Source organism: Cynocephalus volans, chromosome 7, assembly GCF_027409185.1.
Source record: "Cynocephalus volans isolate mCynVol1 chromosome 7, mCynVol1.pri, whole genome shotgun sequence".
NCBI lineage: Eukaryota > Metazoa > Chordata > Mammalia > Dermoptera > Cynocephalidae > Cynocephalus > Cynocephalus volans.
This window is the reverse complement of record NC_084466.1, coordinates 77,493,393-77,512,051: the sequence shown is the minus strand read 5'-3', so window position 1 is coordinate 77,512,051 and position 18,659 is coordinate 77,493,393. Positions and strand designations below refer to the sequence as shown.

General features: G+C 34.2%; 1 protein-coding gene across 4 annotated transcripts in view; it reads left to right on the top strand.

Annotated features, from left to right (window-relative positions):
* Positions 1-18,659, top strand: part of PDS5B (PDS5 cohesin associated factor B) — a 206,074-nt gene that overhangs the window by 127,978 nt on the left and 59,437 nt on the right. For all 4 annotated transcript variants that reach the window (XM_063101929.1, XM_063101928.1, XM_063101930.1 and 1 more), the window contains exons 16-19: positions 2,083-2,222; positions 5,640-5,755; positions 8,995-9,100; positions 11,549-11,709. In XM_063101929.1, coding sequence (XP_062957999.1) covers positions 2,083-2,222; positions 5,640-5,755; positions 8,995-9,100; positions 11,549-11,709 — 523 coding nt within the window. The remainder of the gene's footprint in view (positions 1-2,082; positions 2,223-5,639; positions 5,756-8,994; positions 9,101-11,548; positions 11,710-18,659) is intronic.

Below are 18,659 nucleotides of genomic sequence, written 5' to 3'. Positions count from 1 at the left end.
AATTGAAACTTTTTTTATAGTTTAAAGTGTTTCATGCAGTTTCATTATAGGTTATAACATAGGAAAAGATTAAAGTGTTTTTGATGTTTCAACAGACAACTTAGCCTCAGCTTTCCTCTTTTTCTGATTTTCATTTACTTTGTATACTACACAGAATTTTTAATTTTCTTTAGTGTCTTATATGAGCAAGAGCTGGAGAAAGGATTTATTACCTGAATTTGTTTTAGAGAACTTATTTAAATCATTATATAAGCTTACTGTAAAAAACAGAATCTGTGCTTTGGTGTTGCTTGCTCCTAATGTGAATCTATCTGAAGCTAATGTCACGCTGAGCCAAAATTTAGAGTGAAGGATATACCTAATAATTTGCTTTAAGTGATGTTAAATGAAATGTTAATGTAATTGCATTTAGCAGTAAATACAAAAGCATTGTGTGGCACATCTCCTTTTTTCAGTATGGGAATAGGGAAAAGTAACTTTTTGCAGGTCATTTGCTTTTACTCCCACCTCAGAGGTCACTGTGTATAGCATATAGACAGAGGGAAATAATCAGGGACACCTGGAGGAATGCTTCTACGTACTTGTATTTGGTGATAATGACAAGATCTTAAGATGGATTTGATATGCTAAATATTCCAAGATGTGTATGGAAGTAATGTGAAAACACTGAAGAGAACAGTAACCTAACTGACTGGGTTAACAGTTTTAGCATGAATAGAGCTTTAAGACCAAAATATCTTTTAGTCCTAGATAAACTAGTCTTCAGTCCTTGCAGATAACTTGCTAAAGCAAGTCGTTTTGTGCTATTACTTTTTTATAACTATCTCCTTGGTAGTTTGGCTGTGGATACTATCCCATTATGGAGATCATCCCCTATATTCTTTATATTTTTTTTCCTCTATTCATTTTCTTCCAGCACGTATAGTATTTCCCAGATTCTGTTCTGAGGAATGCTAGTATCCTGCCTGTGTTAATAGTATTGTGAGAAGAAAGGGTTCCATGGTCGTATATGTTTGTAGAATACTGAATTAAAAGTTTTCCAGCTTGCCCTCAGGTACTTATTATGTAAACTTACCATGTAAACATTTAGTTTATCTTCTATAAGTGATCATGTCGATCTGTTATACTATACTGTGGTTCTATTTCTTTGCAATACATTTTTTTTTATATTGTAGAAAAATGAAAAGGTCATACAGCTAGCAAGTGTTTAGGAGGACTAATGTATTAATATGTTTTTACTACATTCAGTGATTCAGTCGTTCTTGCCAAGACTTAAAATGGAATTTCAGAGTTGTATGTGAGCTTGACGACTGCATTCACTCTATTATATTTTAAGATTTAGTTGAGTTTCTCCTTTTTTTTTTTTTTTACAGTCCAAAGTTCAATGTTTCGATTTCTCTTATTGGAGTTATCCTAGTCTGGCTCTCTGTAACAGACAACTGGCCAGAAAAAAAGACACTGGGATCAACATTTTATTAGCTCTCATAAGTGTATTGATACACAGATACATTGGGAGAGTAGTTTAAACAATCATTTTTGGTTCTAGGAAGAGTCATCTTTTCATATGCAGTAATGACATATCTAGTAGTAACATCTGAAACAGGTTGCTCAGTTTATGTTAGTGCCAAACAGCATGCAGTGTGTATGTGATTATCTCTGGATTTGTTTGGTAACAAACAAGGAAATACAGGAAAATAATTTCTTAATGGTAAAATAATTAATCTCTTGCTATGAATTAAAGAGATCAATGTATGTAACCAGCCCAAGGGCCAGTAATAAAGTTGGTATTATTCAGGTTGACATTTAATGCCTTTAAATATAAGGAGTTATTAGAAATATTCATTTTTAGTCTTTCCCTGAATAGATGTCCCTTCACTACGATCCTGTTTTATGTTTTTAGAAAGCAGATTTTTATTTGTGAAAATTGATTAAAGTTGCTTCAAAATTTATTTTATTAAACTAAACTGAATTTGTAGGTAAGAATTATTAATTAAAGTAATGAAGGGAATGAAAAACGTTCATCTTTTATTATTTTGAGGTATTTTAAAATTGCATTTTAATTAAATTTTAATTTATTTTAAGGAAATTTGCCAGATCCTGGTAAGGCTCAGGATTTCATGAAGAAATTCACACAGGTGTTAGAAGATGATGAGAAAATAAGAAAACAATTAGAAGTACTTGTTAGTCCAACATGCTCCTGCAAGCAGGCTGAAGGTTGCGTGGTAAGGAGAGAAATTAAAAGAGCTAATGTTTGAAAAAGCTCCCAAATCTTCTTTTGTCCTTCTCTTTTATAGAAGTAATTTATATTTATTATGTAAAATTTAGAAAATGTCACATAAATAACAACACAGGTAAGCTATACCTCTATGGAGATAATTACTATTAATATTATGGTGCATATCCTTCCAAAATGACATCATATTTTACATATAGTTTTGGACATTTTAATTAATTTTTATTAATAAGTCTTTTATATATAGTATTGTTTTGTGTAGCTGCATAGCATACCATTGAGTATGTGTACCATAATTTATTGAATAGTCCACTGTGTACACATTTACATTTTTTCCCACTTTTTGATTAATGTAAAGAACAGTATAATTAATATATTTATAGCTAAATATGTTTACAAAATCTTGATTCTTTTTTTAAACAGTAAATATTGTTAATTTTATTAAATCTCAACCCTTGAGTACACATACTTTTAAATATATTCTGTGACAAAATGGGATGCACCCATAAAGCACTTCTGCAGTATACTGAATTCTCAATACCACTTGTACAATTGTTTGAGCACAGAGTTGAACCAGCCACTTTTGCCATGGAATACCGTCTTTTCTTGAAAAAATGACTGACAAATAAACTGGTTATTCAGACTTGGGTATTAGGCAGACATTTTCTTAAAAATGAACAAAGTAAGCCTGTCACTTCAAGGAAAACAACTGACAGTATTCGATGTCAGTGATAAAATCTGAGTGTAGGAGCAAAAATTAGAGTTTAGAAAAATTTGTGTCTGCCACTGAGCTGGCAGGTTCCCAGTACTTATTGATTTTTCTGATGTGATCAGTGGTGATATTAATGACTATGATATTTTTTATATTGAAATGAAAATTTCAACATTTGAAAGATCTGCGTGACTCAGAGAATCAAATGTGTGACTTTTTTTTTTTTTTTTGCATTTGTACGTATTTATGGGGTATTGTATGTTGTTTCATACATGCATACACTGCACAATGATTCCCTTAGGGTGAATATAATAGTTTTATACCCATTAGTCCACCACTTTTCCTTCCTCACCCCACTTCCCCTCCTGGCCTCTGGTAACCATTAATCTACTCTTTACTTCCATGAGAACCACTTTTTTTTTTTTTTTTTAAATTCCATGTATGTGTATGAGATATGTAGTATTTGTCTTTCTGTGCCTGACTTTTATACTACTATACTTAATACGATAGTTTCCAGTTCCATCCATGTTGCTGCAAATGATAGGAAATCATTTATTTTTATGGCTGAATGGTATTCCATTGTGTACATATACCATCCATTCATCTGTTGATAGGCATTTAGGTTGATTCCATCCCTTGACTATCATGAGTAGCATTTCCATGAACATGGAAGTGCAAGTGTCTTTTTGATATATTGATTTCATTTCCTTTAGGTATATATTCAGTAGTGGGATAGTTGAGTTATAAGGTAGATATTTTAATTGTTAGCATTTTAATCACTTCCAGGTCTTGTGAGGTTGGAAACACCTGTGCTGTGTGGAATTTTCACCCCAACTGAGTCTTTCCAGCTAACTTTGCCCCGTGCTGTTCTGTTGACCTGACCAGTCTCTACTGATTGGGTCTGTGCCATTGGAAGGCAGATCAGCTGCTCAAGCTGTGCCCCAGTGTCCCCCCAGTGGGCCAACCCTCCCTTTCACTCCCTTCCGAACACTTCCCAGGGGGTGCTGAGCACATGTCCCTGGTGATGACTCACCTGCTTCTGGCTGGCTCCTTTCTGGGTCAGCTCTAGCCCCTCTTTTCCTTTGTGGGTCAATGGGAACCCTGTCAGTGGTCTCGCTGCATGAGAGCTGGTATGGTGTGCTTCTAGGCCCTCTTTTCCCTGCATATTTTTCCATTTTTAAAGCCTTAATATGTATTGGCAAATTGTTCTCCAGACCTTGAATTAGTTCTGTACTATTTATTCACCACTGTTGAGAGTGACCATTTTCTCACATGTAACAGTATTGACCAGTTTCACTGCTGGAAACAAAATCCAAATAAACACAAACAAAACATAGTTATTTTGATGGGATTTACACACATGGTCTTCAAAAAGTTCATGGAAAAGTTTGTATTATTTTTTAATTCGATTTTTCGTGAACTTTTTGAAGTGCCCTTGTGTTTTAGTCTGTTTTGTATTGCTGTAACAGAAATACCTGAGACTGGGTAATTTATAAAGGAAAGAGGTTTATTTGGCTTACGATTCTGGGACAGCTGCATCTGGCACAGGCCTAATGCTGCTTCTGCTCATGGTGGAAAGTGGCATGCAGCCAGTGGGTACAAGCAGATCACATGGTAGCAAGAGAGAGAAGCAAGAGAGAGAGAGGAGGTGCCAGGGTCCTTTAAACAATCAGCTCTTGCGGGAACTAATAGAGAGAGAACTTACTCACTACCCCTCCTCCCCTAGGGAGAACATTAATCCATTCATGAGGGATCCACCCCCGGTGACTCAATCAGTTTCCAACACTGCCACATTGGAGATCAAATTTCCACATGAGTTTTGGAGGGGGCAGCACATCCAAACTCCATCACCTTGTATTTGTTGGTGCTACTCATCTGACCATTTTTTCTGCATGGGTTTATTGGCCATTCATATTACTTTTGCAAGTTATGTGTTTATAATCTTTATCTATTTTTATAGAGTGGTAATTTGACTTTACCTGATTTGTCAGGTGGCATTGTCTGTTAATTAAGTTGCAAATAATTTTCTGTCAGTTGTAGTTTGTCCTTGTTTATGATGCTTTTTACATACTGTAGTTTTTATTTTTATGTAGCTGAGTCTGTGTTCTCCTCATGGCTTCTGTCTTTGGTGTCCAGCTTATGGAATCCTATTTTATTTCAAGTCAATAAAAATATTTACTAATGTCAGTATGTCTTAATCTGTTATCCATGTATCTATCTTCTGAGGTGCTTTTTGGGGAAAGATGATTCTTGGTTCCACTCCAGATCGAGTAGATGAGAATCTTCAGAGTGAGGTCCAGGAATCTATAGTTTAAACAGGCACCTCTGTTAATTTTGCTTGTTGAAGTTTATGTATCCACTGATCCTTCATTTTATTCTTTTATTTTTATACTTCAGGAATATTTTTGGTATAAGATATGAGACAGGCACGTAACTTTGTTTTTAATTAAATGTCTGTACAGTTATTTCAGTACAATATATTGAATAATCTACTTTTTTTCTATTTACTTGAAATGTTACCTTTCTCATATGCTAAAAATATTAATCTAGTTTTTTTTCTGCACTTGTTCATTTCTTATTGATTTGGTTAATCTGGCACCCGTATTACATGGTTTTAATTATTGTATGTTAACATTTTAATGTAATAATTTGTTGAAACATAATTTGGTAATATTTTAAAAATCTGTATTACAGCGTGAAATAACTAAGAAGTTGGGCAACCCCAAACAGCCTACAAATCCTTTCCTAGAAATGATCAAGTTTCTCTTGGAGAGGATAGCACCTGTGCACATAGATACTGAATCTATCAGGTATTTTTATATAAAAATTTTAAATTCTCATTATTTATTCATGCACTCAGGAGGTCAATCACTATATACAAGGCACAAAACTAGCTACTCATCTGTGTGTATTTACATATATACTCATTTGTATATATCTGTATTTATATTATATACTCATCTCTGTATATCTGTATATATTTAGTTTTTCTTGTTTATTTTAAAGTATTAGTTAATATTGTGTGAGAAATTGTCAGTCCAAGCCTAGTTTTTGTCTGTTAACGGTATACTAGGAACTCTTCTGTTTTGTTAGCTTGCATGGGGTAGGTAATATAAACAAGTTTTACTTGTACCCTCAGGAAAAAAAAATAGATGAATCTGTTGCAAAGGTGCATATGAGCATTTTCACAGATATTTGAGAACTGAAAATGTTGTTTTTTAAAACAACCCTTTAAAGTTTCAGCTTTGATACCACCTGACTGTGACATCTTGGAAAATTATTTCTTTTTATGTCTGCATTCCCTTTTGTAAAATGTAATGTGGAATGAGTTGGTTTTTAAAAAAAATTTTAAAAAACTTTTTTCTAAAATGTTTTCAACTGGTTGAAAAAATATAGTACTTACAAATATACAAATATGTATGGCATACTGATGGTTCGGAGGTTTAAAAAAACAAAACAAAATGAAAACTAGAAGTCTTTGTATTAATAAGAGGAAGAATCTGAATTAGACTGAAATTCATTAATTTGGTAAATAGTCCCATGCCTTCTCTATTCAAGGCGATGCTGTTTTGGTATTGGCAAAGCATACTCTATGCTGTTCATCTACCTTCTGTCTAGTAGTGGAATAAAGATTTTTAATCAGGAGATTATATTATAGTTCCATAAGATTAGTGCAAATAGAGTTCAGAGGACTGAAAGAGGATATACCTAAGGGATAATATTTTACATAAGAGGAAAGAATGGGTAAGGTTTTGTTTCTATAGAGTTGGGAGAAAGAGTATTCTAGGCATTGAGATTAACATAAACCAAACTAGCTGGATAGGAAAGAACAAGAATATTTAGAAAATGCCATCTATTTAAACTATAGTGTGGAGAGGTATAAAAGTGTTATGAGATGATCCTTAAAAAGTAAGTTGGGATCAGATTGTGGAAAGCTTTTAAGGTTGAACTTTAGAGCTTTTACTTTATTTGATCTGTTGAGAACCATGGATGATGAGATGATGGACAGAAGCAGGGAAGTAGAAGGGAGAGATTGCTGGTTAGTTGTCTGCGGATGGTAGTAGGATGGAAAGAAAAGAACATACTTGAAGGAACTTTTAAAAGGACAACATAAAAAATTGTCATCTTACTGAATATGGGGAATAAAGGCAAGGAAGAGTCAGAAATACAAGGGTTCAAGTCCAAATGATGAAAAGAATCTCAAGTAATACTGTGAAAAGAATGAAAGGAGCTATTTTTGAAGGAGGTGAGAAAGGATATTCTTCTTACCTGAATGTGACAAACATTTTTTAAGATTTGAAGTGTTCCCTTATTACAGCATAAATTCTGACGAGATCAGGCGCGTTCAGGGTGGTATGGCCGTAGACATTACAGCATAAATTCTTACATGGTTTGGACTGTTACTGGGTTTTCTTTTGGGTTCTTTTGTTTTCTGAGGTTATTTTGCGTTTTCACCTCATAGTGGAAGTTATTTCATCCCTCCTCCCCTAAAATTTATTGGCTGTTCCCAAACATTAATTCTTCCAGGTGTTGAATCTTGTTCCACATCAAGTGACATATTCTGTGCATTACAACTTTTTATTCCTGGTTATTTTATGTATTTTGACTTATTTTGAATAGATTTCTTCTCTTTGTTTTTTAGGTGGCTTTTGCTGATACAGAAAAGCACTGTAGATTTTTGAGTGTTTCGTTGCTTTTGCCTCATTGAACTCTTAATATTTTTTAAGAGTTTTTAAATTCTCTGTTTTTTCAGATTGATGCTTTTCTCCACAGATTTTTTGTAGACTGGCTGTTGTTTTTTTGGTTATTAGCTCAATTGTACTTCCTCAGAAATGCCTTCCTAATTACCCCAGCTAAAGAACTTCACTTCTTGCCACAGCCTTCTTATAATCCATTTTGTTCTCTGGTGATATTTTTCGTGTATTTGTTTACTTATTTTTAGTCTTCCTTCACTAGACTGAGAGGTTCATACTTTCAGTCATGGAGGAAAAATAATGAATTTAATTTTGTATATGTGGTATTTTTCAATCCTGTGGTACATCTTGGTAAAAAATCATGGGCTCCTGAAAATATGGAAAGCGGATTCAGATTGAATATTATTTTGGGGATAGTTGGAGATTTGAGAATATACTCCTCAGGGAAAATGGGCAGAAAAAGATAAGACACCTTTAATAATATCAAAGATAAATTTAAGAGTACCCCGTAAGGGAGACAGACATATTTGACTTTTAGCTTGACCTTAAATTTAAGGTTTAGAAACATATCTACTATCATTTTAAGGAACACTGAATAATTGACTTTTTTTATATTTCTATACATTTTATATTTCTGTTTAACGTGGTGTTTTTTTTTTTTTTTTTTTTTTTTTCTGTAAAAGTAACAAATACCTATCAGTGTGAATGATTATTTTAGATAATGGTTAAAGCATTACAAATGTTTATTTTGAAGTAATTTAAGCCCATTGTTTATAGAAGAATGCTTGAAAACATTGTATTTCATTTTTGATCTATTGTTGTTCCTTTTCTAATATTCTAGTGAGGTTTTATTGTATGTCTGTTACCTAGGTATTTTTACACATTTTAGGAGAAGGTCTGCTCATTTCTGGCTCTGTCTCTGCCTGGCACATAGTAATGTTTGTTAAATGATTTGAATGTGCTTAATGTGGTCCTTTATCCTTTATTTCAATATGTAATGTTCTATTTACTAGACTAATAATGGATTTTAGATAATTAAAAAAAATCTATCATTGATGTGTTTGGGCTTAGGCCTTCCGTGGAAAAGACAATAGTAAAGGCATAAGTAATATTAATAAAGAGCATATCAAGTAGCATTTTGACCTCATTTGAATATAAAATGGAATATAACTATTTTTTAAAAGAAGCATCTCAAAGTATTTTATTATAATTGTTTATTTTGCCGTAGTGTTTGGGAAACAGCATGCAGTTTGGATGTGGTATATATAGAAAAATAGTTAGGATTATTTTTCTTAGACATTGCTAATAAATGACAGTTGAGAAAATTGACAGTTTAAATTTTTTTCATACTTTAGTGCTCTTATTAAGCAAGTGAACAAATCAATAGATGGAACAGCAGATGATGAAGATGAGGGTGTTCCAACTGATCAAGCCATCAGGGCAGGTCTTGAACTGCTTAAGGTAAATATTTAAAATTAAGTGCCTAATTAGATAACGGTTAAACATATGTAGTTTATATTGGTTGTTTTGAAGTTTACTTCTTAAGTTTATATAACCTAAAGTAAAACTTTCTCAGTTTTTTAGATAGTTTAGAAGTTGCATGTTTATTCTAAGGTGTAAACTGAATATGTTCAGGTTTAAATTCTATAATTTAGCCTAGTATTAATTATATTAAAATAGTGGAATGTAATCTAAAGTGTCATTAGTGAGCAAAGAAGGTGCTAACCCTACTACAGAGTGAGCCAAATTCTTCCTTAAACTCTGTTTTTTTATTTTGTTAGATAAAATATGTTACTGCCTTTTACTGTTTATAAAGATATAAATTCATTGTTGACAGCTTAGAAAATATAAAATTATAAAGAAAATATTCATAAACCCACTATACATAAACATTCGTTTCTTTTGTTTCCTTTTACTCTTTAAAAAAATGCACAGTTCTGTATAGTTGAGATCAAACTGAATATACAGTTTTGTAGCCTGAACTAGTTTCCTTGAATACCACCAGGATTAGGGGTGCTGATCCCCGTGCAGTCGAAAATCCGCATATAATTTTGAGTCCCAATAGACTACTGTTGACTGGAAGCCTTACGATAACATAAAGAATTGATTATTCCATATTTTGTATGTTATATGTTTTATATTCTGTATTTTTACAATAAAATAAGTTAGAGAAAAGAAAATGTTAAGAAAATCATGAGAAAATACATTTATAGTACTGTATGTATATTTACTGAAAACAAAGTCCACATATAAGTGGTCCCACATGGTTCATGCCCGTGGTCAAGTGTCAACTACATAAGCATTTTTCTCAGTGTTTTTTTATGACTATTTTTAGAAGTGTCAGAAAAACAGACCTGTTTTTTGGTTGTCATTTACTAGCTGTGTGCTTTTGGGCACATTACTGGGTTCCGCTTCCTCATCTGTAATGGAGAAAATAATACTTATCTCACAAAGGACTAAATTAAATCATGTACATAAATTTATTAGCACAATGCATGGCTACTAGTAAAAATAATAAACATTATTATTTGAAATGGTCATAGTCTGTTTTGGAGGTATCATAGTGTTACTATTTTCCTATTGAATATCTAGATTTTTCAAATTTTATTCTTATAAACAATAGTAGTAAGATGAATATTTTGGTAATGTCTTATTTTTTTTGGAAAACTAGAAGGACATTACTGGGTTGAAAAGAATGACTATTTTCAAAATTCTTGGAGGTATATATGTGTGTATTCAAATTCCTTTATAGAGAAATTGTGCCTATATATAATCCATTAATAGAGTATGATGGTGTCTATCTCCTTAACCTTCACAAACATGGAATATTGTGAATTTTAAAAAGATTTGCTAATCTCATAAACAAAAACAATGTTTTAATTTGCATAATTATCACTCATGATGTTCACCTTTTATATGTTAAGCATTTGTGTTTTCCCTATGGTGAATTCATCATTTTTATCCTTTGTTCATTTATCTACTGATGTTGCAATCTTTTGGTTTTTTTTAACTAATTTGAATGAGCTTTTTATTACTTTGCTTTTTTATGGAACATATTTGATATAAAAAAATGTGTTCTATTATATGTAAGTATAATGATAAAAGGAGTGCCAGTGAAAAGTAAATAGAATGTTAATTCAAATTAAATTCAGTATTGTAAAAAAATAGAGGGTTTTTATTGTTTCTATTTTTTAAAATCTTAAGTACAACCTATCTAAAACTTATTTTAAAAGTGTGTTTGTGGGGGATTAATTAAATTTTTTCCCAGTAGCTACTCAGTTTTCCCAGAACTATTTATTTTCTGTTGCCTTCTTCATAATTTATTACAATGTATATAATCTAACTTCTTAAATATGCTGGGGTCTATTTATTGCTTTACTTTTTTTCTTTCATGATTCTTGTAATGTTAGTACCACGTTGATTTGTATTGTAACTTTACATTATTTTTTACTATTTCATTAAGTGTTTTAACCCTTTTCCTAGTTTACTTTTTTCAAAAATGTCCTTAGTTTCTTCTAATGACTTTTATTTAGAAGAATACAGATATTGCATTAAATTCTCTTCATGTTCCCTTTTCTTCTACCCTCATTTCCCATGGCCCCCTTCTACACCCCCCAAAAAAACCAAAACAGTAATCAAAATTCAAGTTATTTTGACTAGGATTATATTAACATGTAATTTAATTTTGGAAGAAACGACTTCATATCATGCCATCTTTCTACATAGGAACATTTCTTTATTATATGTTTGAGTATATTTTAAATTTTATTTATAGTGCTCCCAGTTTCTTGTTAGCATAATTATTTTTGTATTGACTTTGATTTGTAATATGTCTAATATATAATATTTTGGATTTGTGTTATAAAGATGAAAAGGTTTTACAAATTATTTTTATGACTCATTTTGAAGGTACTCTCGTTTACACATCCCATCTCATTTCATTCTGCTGAAACATTTGAATCACTCCTGGCTTGTCTGAAAATGGATGATGAAAAAGTAGCAGAAGCTGCACTACAGATTTTCAAAAACACAGGAAGCAAAATTGAAGAGGATTTCCCACACATCAGATCGTGAGTTGAGTTTATTCTGATAAATATTCTGGACATTAAAAAAATAATTTCCTGTTTCTTAATTTGTGTAATAATTGGAGTCTCTCAAGTTTTAGAGAAAAACTATCTAGGTTATCTTAGTCTATACTGTTCAATTTAGATTCTCCTCTCCTGAGAGAAAGCACTGATTGGTATTTTAGAAGATACATGAAAGTGGAGGATAAACATGGCATGTTTTTCTGAAGCATTTAACAGTTTTTGGTATATTATGTAATAAAATAAACAATTCAAATGAATTTAAGGTACAATGGGAAATTCCAAAAGAATTTCAATAGGACTGTCAGTACTACTCTTTCTTCTGTAATTAAGGGTACTGGACCAAAAATTTTTAGAAGCAGTGCTTTACTTGACATAGGGAAGTAGGGGAGCCTGAAATCCTTGTCTTAACTGCGGTGTAATTTTTTCTGTGTTCTGGTATTTCCAAGAATTGGAAATTGAGCTGTTATGTTATCCTAGGGCTCTCTAATAGTGGTTGATCATTGTTCAAGATTCCATAATAGCTCAAAGGAATAGAGGTCTTCATTCCTTATAAGGCACTGCTTACTTCCCTGTATTTCCTGTATACCTCTTCTCCTTGTTTCCGAAGAGATCACATAGGTGGTCCTGCTACTACCATAGTCTTAGGTGGTTGATTTCACTTCTACCTTATCACTTCTGGCTTAGCCAGTGGTCTAGTTACTTGCAGTTCAGATAGCATGCTTCTTCATGCAGAAGAATTGCCTTTGGTCCTTTTTCTCAGAAAGAGATTGTGGACAAAGCTGGCTCTTAGAGTCTCAGGAATAATTTTTGTTATTCCTATCTGTTCATGTGAAATTAATCAATTCTGGAAACTGTTGATAAATAGGACAGAAGCATTATTTAAATAACAATTGAAACACCAAATTTTATCATAGTCTCTGGTAAGAGAAGAAAACTTATTGTTTAGAGCTGGCTTAATTTTTAAGTGAGCTCAGAGCATAAGTTTCCTTTTGGTATTGTGGCTCTCCTAGTCATATCAGAGATCAGAGTATATATATGTGTATACATATATACACACACATTATATATATACACACATTATATGTGAACTGTGTATAACTAACTGTGTACTGAGTGTACACCTATTGTATCTTTTTTTTTCCCTATGGGGATCCAAACCAGTGACCTTGGTGTTATAAGGCTGCATTGTAACCAGCTGGGCTAATGGGCCACCTGTGTATCTTACTTAAACATTTTAACAGTTCAGAAAAGTGTGGTTATTATCTTAATCTTCCAAATGAGAAATTGGATATTCAGAGAGGTAAACGGTGCCAAGATTTGAATATAGGCCTCTTTAGCTCCAACACCTATGGTACCATGTCCATGACGACACAGTTCCTTTCTTAATTAGAGCTTTGAACAAGTTTTAGTTTGACTTATACACTGGAGAGGTTTTGTTATTTTCATTTTAGGCTGTCTGTCCTACTACCCTTTATTTTTTAAAGAAACATTATTTGATACATTATAGGAGAGTTACGAGAGCAAGGCCAAAAAGTGGACCTTTTAGAAAATGCAAGGGCAATTTAAAATATACCTTAATATGGAATGAAGTACTTAAAATTATTTGATTTATATGCTGGGTATATTTCAAATGTCTCTCATGAGGAAAATTAACACAGCTGATATTGAACACCTGCTGTGAGCACACACTGTTCTTGATGAAGTAACTCAGTCTGTATCTTCCAAGAGATAAAATGTGTGCAGATTTTATGTTTTAAATTACTAAATTGGGTGAGTTAATTTTGAGGAAAAATGGTAGTGTTAAAATGAATGTTGATTAAATTATTTTCCCTCAAATTCCCCAAAACAATTAAAAAGAACCAAAAGAAAAACGGAGAAGCTATCATAAACTGGACAATTGTCATCAGATATACCATTTAGACTGAGTTAAGTGCGAGAACGTTGACAATTGATACATATCCCTGAATCAGGTGTATAAGGCGATATATAGTAAGTTTTCTATTATTTGCTAAGTTAGAGGAAAGAGATTGAGGTATGGACACGCTTTAAGAGAAATAAGGAGAACCTGATTTTAGCTGTAACAGGTCTAAAGGAGAGGCTTTGCAGTCCTACCATGTTTCTTTACACCAATATGTTTTCCTTACTAGGAAAAGCAAAGCTTAGAGGTGAGGTAAGACTAAGAAGAGACTTGTGAAGGAAATGCTTTTTTAATCAACTTTACAGAAACAGAAAAAATTATGTGCTGACCCACTAAACAAAAATGATGATTAGTTTTGGGGTTTCGTTCTGACTCAGCTTGTCTCTCAGGAGTCTTGCTCACCCCAGAGTAGGTAGAAGTGCCAAAACTACGAGTCCCCTTATAGTAGCATATGATATACCCATAGCCCAGGTAGAGCTATGGGTATATGGTGCTCATTTTTTATTTTTATTGAATCATAATTGATTATACATATTTCTGGGGTTCAAAATTGACATATGTTGATCAGTCAGTATTATTAGGATATACATGATTACAAATCATAGTTATTCTTTATGCCCCTTATCCAATCTCTCCCTCTTCCCCCTCTGATAACCCCAGATTTCTTCTCTCCTTCTGAAAGTGTAATGGTTGCTCTGTTGATTTGTTGCCTAGATGATCTGTCCAGTGCTTAGAGAGGTATGTTCTGTTATCATAGAGCAGATGCTTCTTCTATCACTCTGGAATGAGCTTTGTGGAGAGAGACATCCTCTTCTTTTCTTTGGTCTCCGATGCTGACTCTCCTTGTGTCAATGCACTCGAGTGGCTGGCGGGTCTTCTGCACAGTGGTTGTGGCGTCTAATTGCTTTTACAGTAGCCATGGCTATTGCAGTGCTGTGGTGGGCCATCCCCATTGAGGTGGTGTTTTTGGCGTGTTCTTTGCCTGGTTGCAGGAGGAGGTGTCGGTCCTCAGATCCATGCCTAAGGACCCTAGGTGGGCCCTGTGGCAGCAATGGTGTGCCTTGTTGTGGGAGGAGGGGTAGTCCCTGACTCCATCTGTTTTTATATTTTAAGATGTTATTGCAGAGCAGTAGGGTGAGAGGGAAGGAAATAGGGTGGGATAAAGAGAAGGGGTGTGTGGTTGAGGCCTGTGGCACACCCCTCATTCCTGCATGGGAGACCAGGGGGCTTCCTGTGGTGGCTTGGTCATTGCTGGGCTGAATGCAGATGTCAGGGGTGTGTGGCTGAAGCCCTCGGGCCCCCACTGCCCTAGCTCAGGAGACCAAGGGGCTTCCAGCGGTGGTTTGGTAGTTGTCACTGGGCAGGTTGCAGATATCGGGGAGAGGGGCTGTGGCTGAAGCCCTTGGCCCCCCACTGCCCAGCTTGGAAGCCCAGGGTGCTTCCTGTGGCAGCTTGGAGGATGTCACTGTGTTGGGGTGTGTGGCCAAGGCTCTCAGCTCTCCACTGCCCTGGCTTTCTGTGGTGGCTTGGTGGCTGCTTCTGGGCTGGTTGCAGGTGTTGGGGGGCATGGCTGAGGCCCCTGTCCCTCCACAGCTTGGGAGCTCAGGGGGCTTCTGGTCCTTCGAGGTTTTATAGGTGTTCTTTGGTGATGTGAGAACTTTACTTGTTAATATCAAACTTTGTCTCTGATCTGTGGGTATTTTGTTTTTTCTTTCAGTTCTGTGTTGGATTATTAGCTGCTCCCACCACTTAAGCTCTGCACTGGAACTAACTTGTTGTCCTTTGCTTACTTCTAAAATGTAGGAATTTCCTGTCAGAAACAGCACTTGAGCTGTAACTTGTAGTTGAGCTAAATTGCTACTTGGCCGCTGCTTCTCTGGGGAAGGCTTTTTGTGCAGCTCAGGTTTTAATGGTTGACTATGTAGGTACTTCCGGGTTTCATGAGATTCAGTAAATGTGGGTTATGTAGAAACTGTAGTCTTTTTAGCAAATTACTCCCCCTACAGTTCTGTATTTCTGACCAGTCTACACAAAGTGGGCTTGTGCTGACTGAAGCGCAGGTCAGTTGTCCTTGCTTTGGCCCAGTGTTACCCTGGTGGGCCTGTCTCCCCCACCGCCCATACTCCAAACACTTCCTATGGGACAGGCCATGCGCAAGTCCCTTGGTGATGACTCACCAGCTTTGAATGGCTCCTTTTTTCAGTTGTTGTGACTCCTTGCTCCTATGCGGGTCCATGGGAACACTGTTAGGTGGTCTTGCTGGCCTGAGGGCCACCAAGGTCCTCCTCTCCCTGGCAGCCTTCAAGTAAGTTCATAGGAAGGGCACAGCTGTGGCTTTTGCCAGCTCCTGCTCTGTGTGCTCACCCTAGTTCTCATTCTTGTAGGAGTTTAATGGACTTGGAGAGAAATTACACAGAGATAAAGGACTTATTACCTTTAATCTTGTATTCCTCCCCTATGCTCCCTAGCTAGTTAAGCGACTGTATAGCCTGAGTCAGTAGCTTTGACGTTAATTTTTTAAGAAAAGTGTTCAGTGTCCGATTATCAGGAAGACCTTACCTATACTTTTGTTTAAATTTGCAGAGTCAGAAAGAATTTTTCTTCTTCAAAGGTGAATTAACAGAATACAGATAAGCAAATTAACAAACAGCAAAACCTATGTAAATATTTTAGCATTCAAAAGATATCTGATAAGTACTCTTTAGAAGAATTGAATTTTTCTAGAAAAAAAGGAAATCTTAGTTGTTTTAAACTGCCTAGAAGGTTAAACAGCAAATGACATCTGGGGGAAAAAATAAGGTAATATCTAAAAAAGGAACTAAAGATAAAGAAAAGCAGAAACAATTTGCATTATAAAATATAATGGATTATAAGTAACAAGGAACAGAATAAACAACATAGAAGATGGAATCAGTAAGCTAGAGGTAGAGCTTGAGGAGATCTGCATAGAATATGGAGAAAATGGGCAAAAAATGAAGGCAGTTAAAGAGAATGGGTTGCAGTTAGTGAATAAACGTAATTGGCCTCTCTGGAGAAGACAATGAAATAATAGGAAATGGAAAATGTTCAAGAAAATAATAAGGAAAAACTTGTTGAGAATGAATGAAAACATGAATTTAGAGATTAAGAAGACTCATATTTTAGGAAAATATCCTGGTGCATTTTACTGAATTTTTAGGGATTATAGAAATGATTTCACAAGCATCAAGAAAAAAAAAGTCATGTACAGTGGAAAATAATGAAGCTGACTTATTTCTTTTCAACCACGTAAGATTTCTGAAGGTAATGAGTCAATAACTGAAGAGTTTTAATGGGAAAAGGAATGAAAGAATTTCCTAGCCAGCCCAAGTTGTGTAAGTAAGGACAATTGAAAGATATTAAGTATACAAGGACTCAGGAAATGTATCATCCCTTTTTTATTGTGAAGTCACCCTGTCTACCCAGTTGTATGGTTTTCCCTCTAGAATTCAGCTTTTTTTCTTATGCTCCTAAATTCCATTTGTTTTCTTCTTGTTCATCTCTCATTTGTCTTTGCCTGTCATTTTACTTTCAGTATTTAACTTTTAGAGATGGCTATGCAAATATGTTTGAAAACCTGGATTTTTTCTGAATGATGACATGAATGAATAAGATTGGCTCAAGAAAAGGGAAGAAAAAGCCTAATAAATGATAATTATAAATAAGTTGAGAAAATTACCCTCTAATAAAAGCATCAGTAGAAGTTGTGTCTTCAGGGAGATATTTTAAATCTACAGTAAACCATGAATTCTAATTCTTTTTAATTGTTTAGAGTATGCGGAAGAAAACACTCATATTCTTTAAAGCCAGGATAACTAACTAACGTGGATACTAAAACCTGATAAGAAATATTCCTCCTAAAAAAAACCTAAGACAAATCTTACTAATATGTGATTTTTGTATAAGAAAAATATTAGCAGAAAGAGTTTACTGCAGTAAAATAACACCATATTATGGCCAAATATGGTTAATTTTAGGAATACAGAGAGGGTTGGTATCAATAAGTCTAAAATATATGTTTATAATTCACTACATACATGAATAAAAGGGAGAGGGCACACACTAGATCATTTTGATAGATGCTGAAAGGGCTTGTGATTTTTAAAACATCAGTCTATTTCTAATTAAGTTCAATAAAGTAGGAAAAATGCCTTATTAACATAACAAATATCTCTCAAATCAGTAGGCAGCATTATGTGGTAGATACACTAGAAACATTCCCAGTAAAATCAGGAAAAAGGTGAAACCACACTATGTCTGCTATTATTTAACATTGTTTGGGAAGCATTAACCAATGTGATTACATAAGAAAAGAAAATAAGAGATACAAGTGTTGGAAAGGAAGAAGCAAAATTATAATTTTTTGTAGAAAATCTGGGAAAATCAGCTGAAAAACTATTAAAAAGTTTTTAATAGTAGGCAAAAAAGTATGTAAAACTCCAAAGCTTTCCTTACACATCACTTGACAACCATTTAGAAAATATTATGGGAATAAAAATCAGAAGACCTTAGAAGTAAAGTAGACAATTTGCAATCTTGTAATGGTGGATGAGGGATTATAGTATTGAATAAATAAATTGCTGAGGAACAGGTAGGTTACCTAATAAATAATTAGCAAGCTTTTTTTTAAAAATAGAAAGTTCTTTATTTTATTTTAAATTTATTTATTTATTATTAGTATATACATTTTTACAAATCGTGATACTTCTTTATGCCCTTTACCCGATCACTTCCCAAACCCCATTCCTCCCACCCTCCCTCCCATCTCTAGTAGCCTTAGGTTTGTTCTCTGCTTTTGAAAGTTCAACATATTGTTGTGGTCTTTTCTTCCTTTCTTTCCTTCATTCCTTCTTTCCCTCTTCCCTCCCTCCCTCCTTCCTAGCAGCCAGGTGTGAGTGAGAACATGTGGTGTTTCTGTTTATTTGTCTGGCTTATTTCACTTAACATAATTTTCTCCAAACTCATTTATGTTGCTGCAAATGGCAGAATTTCATTT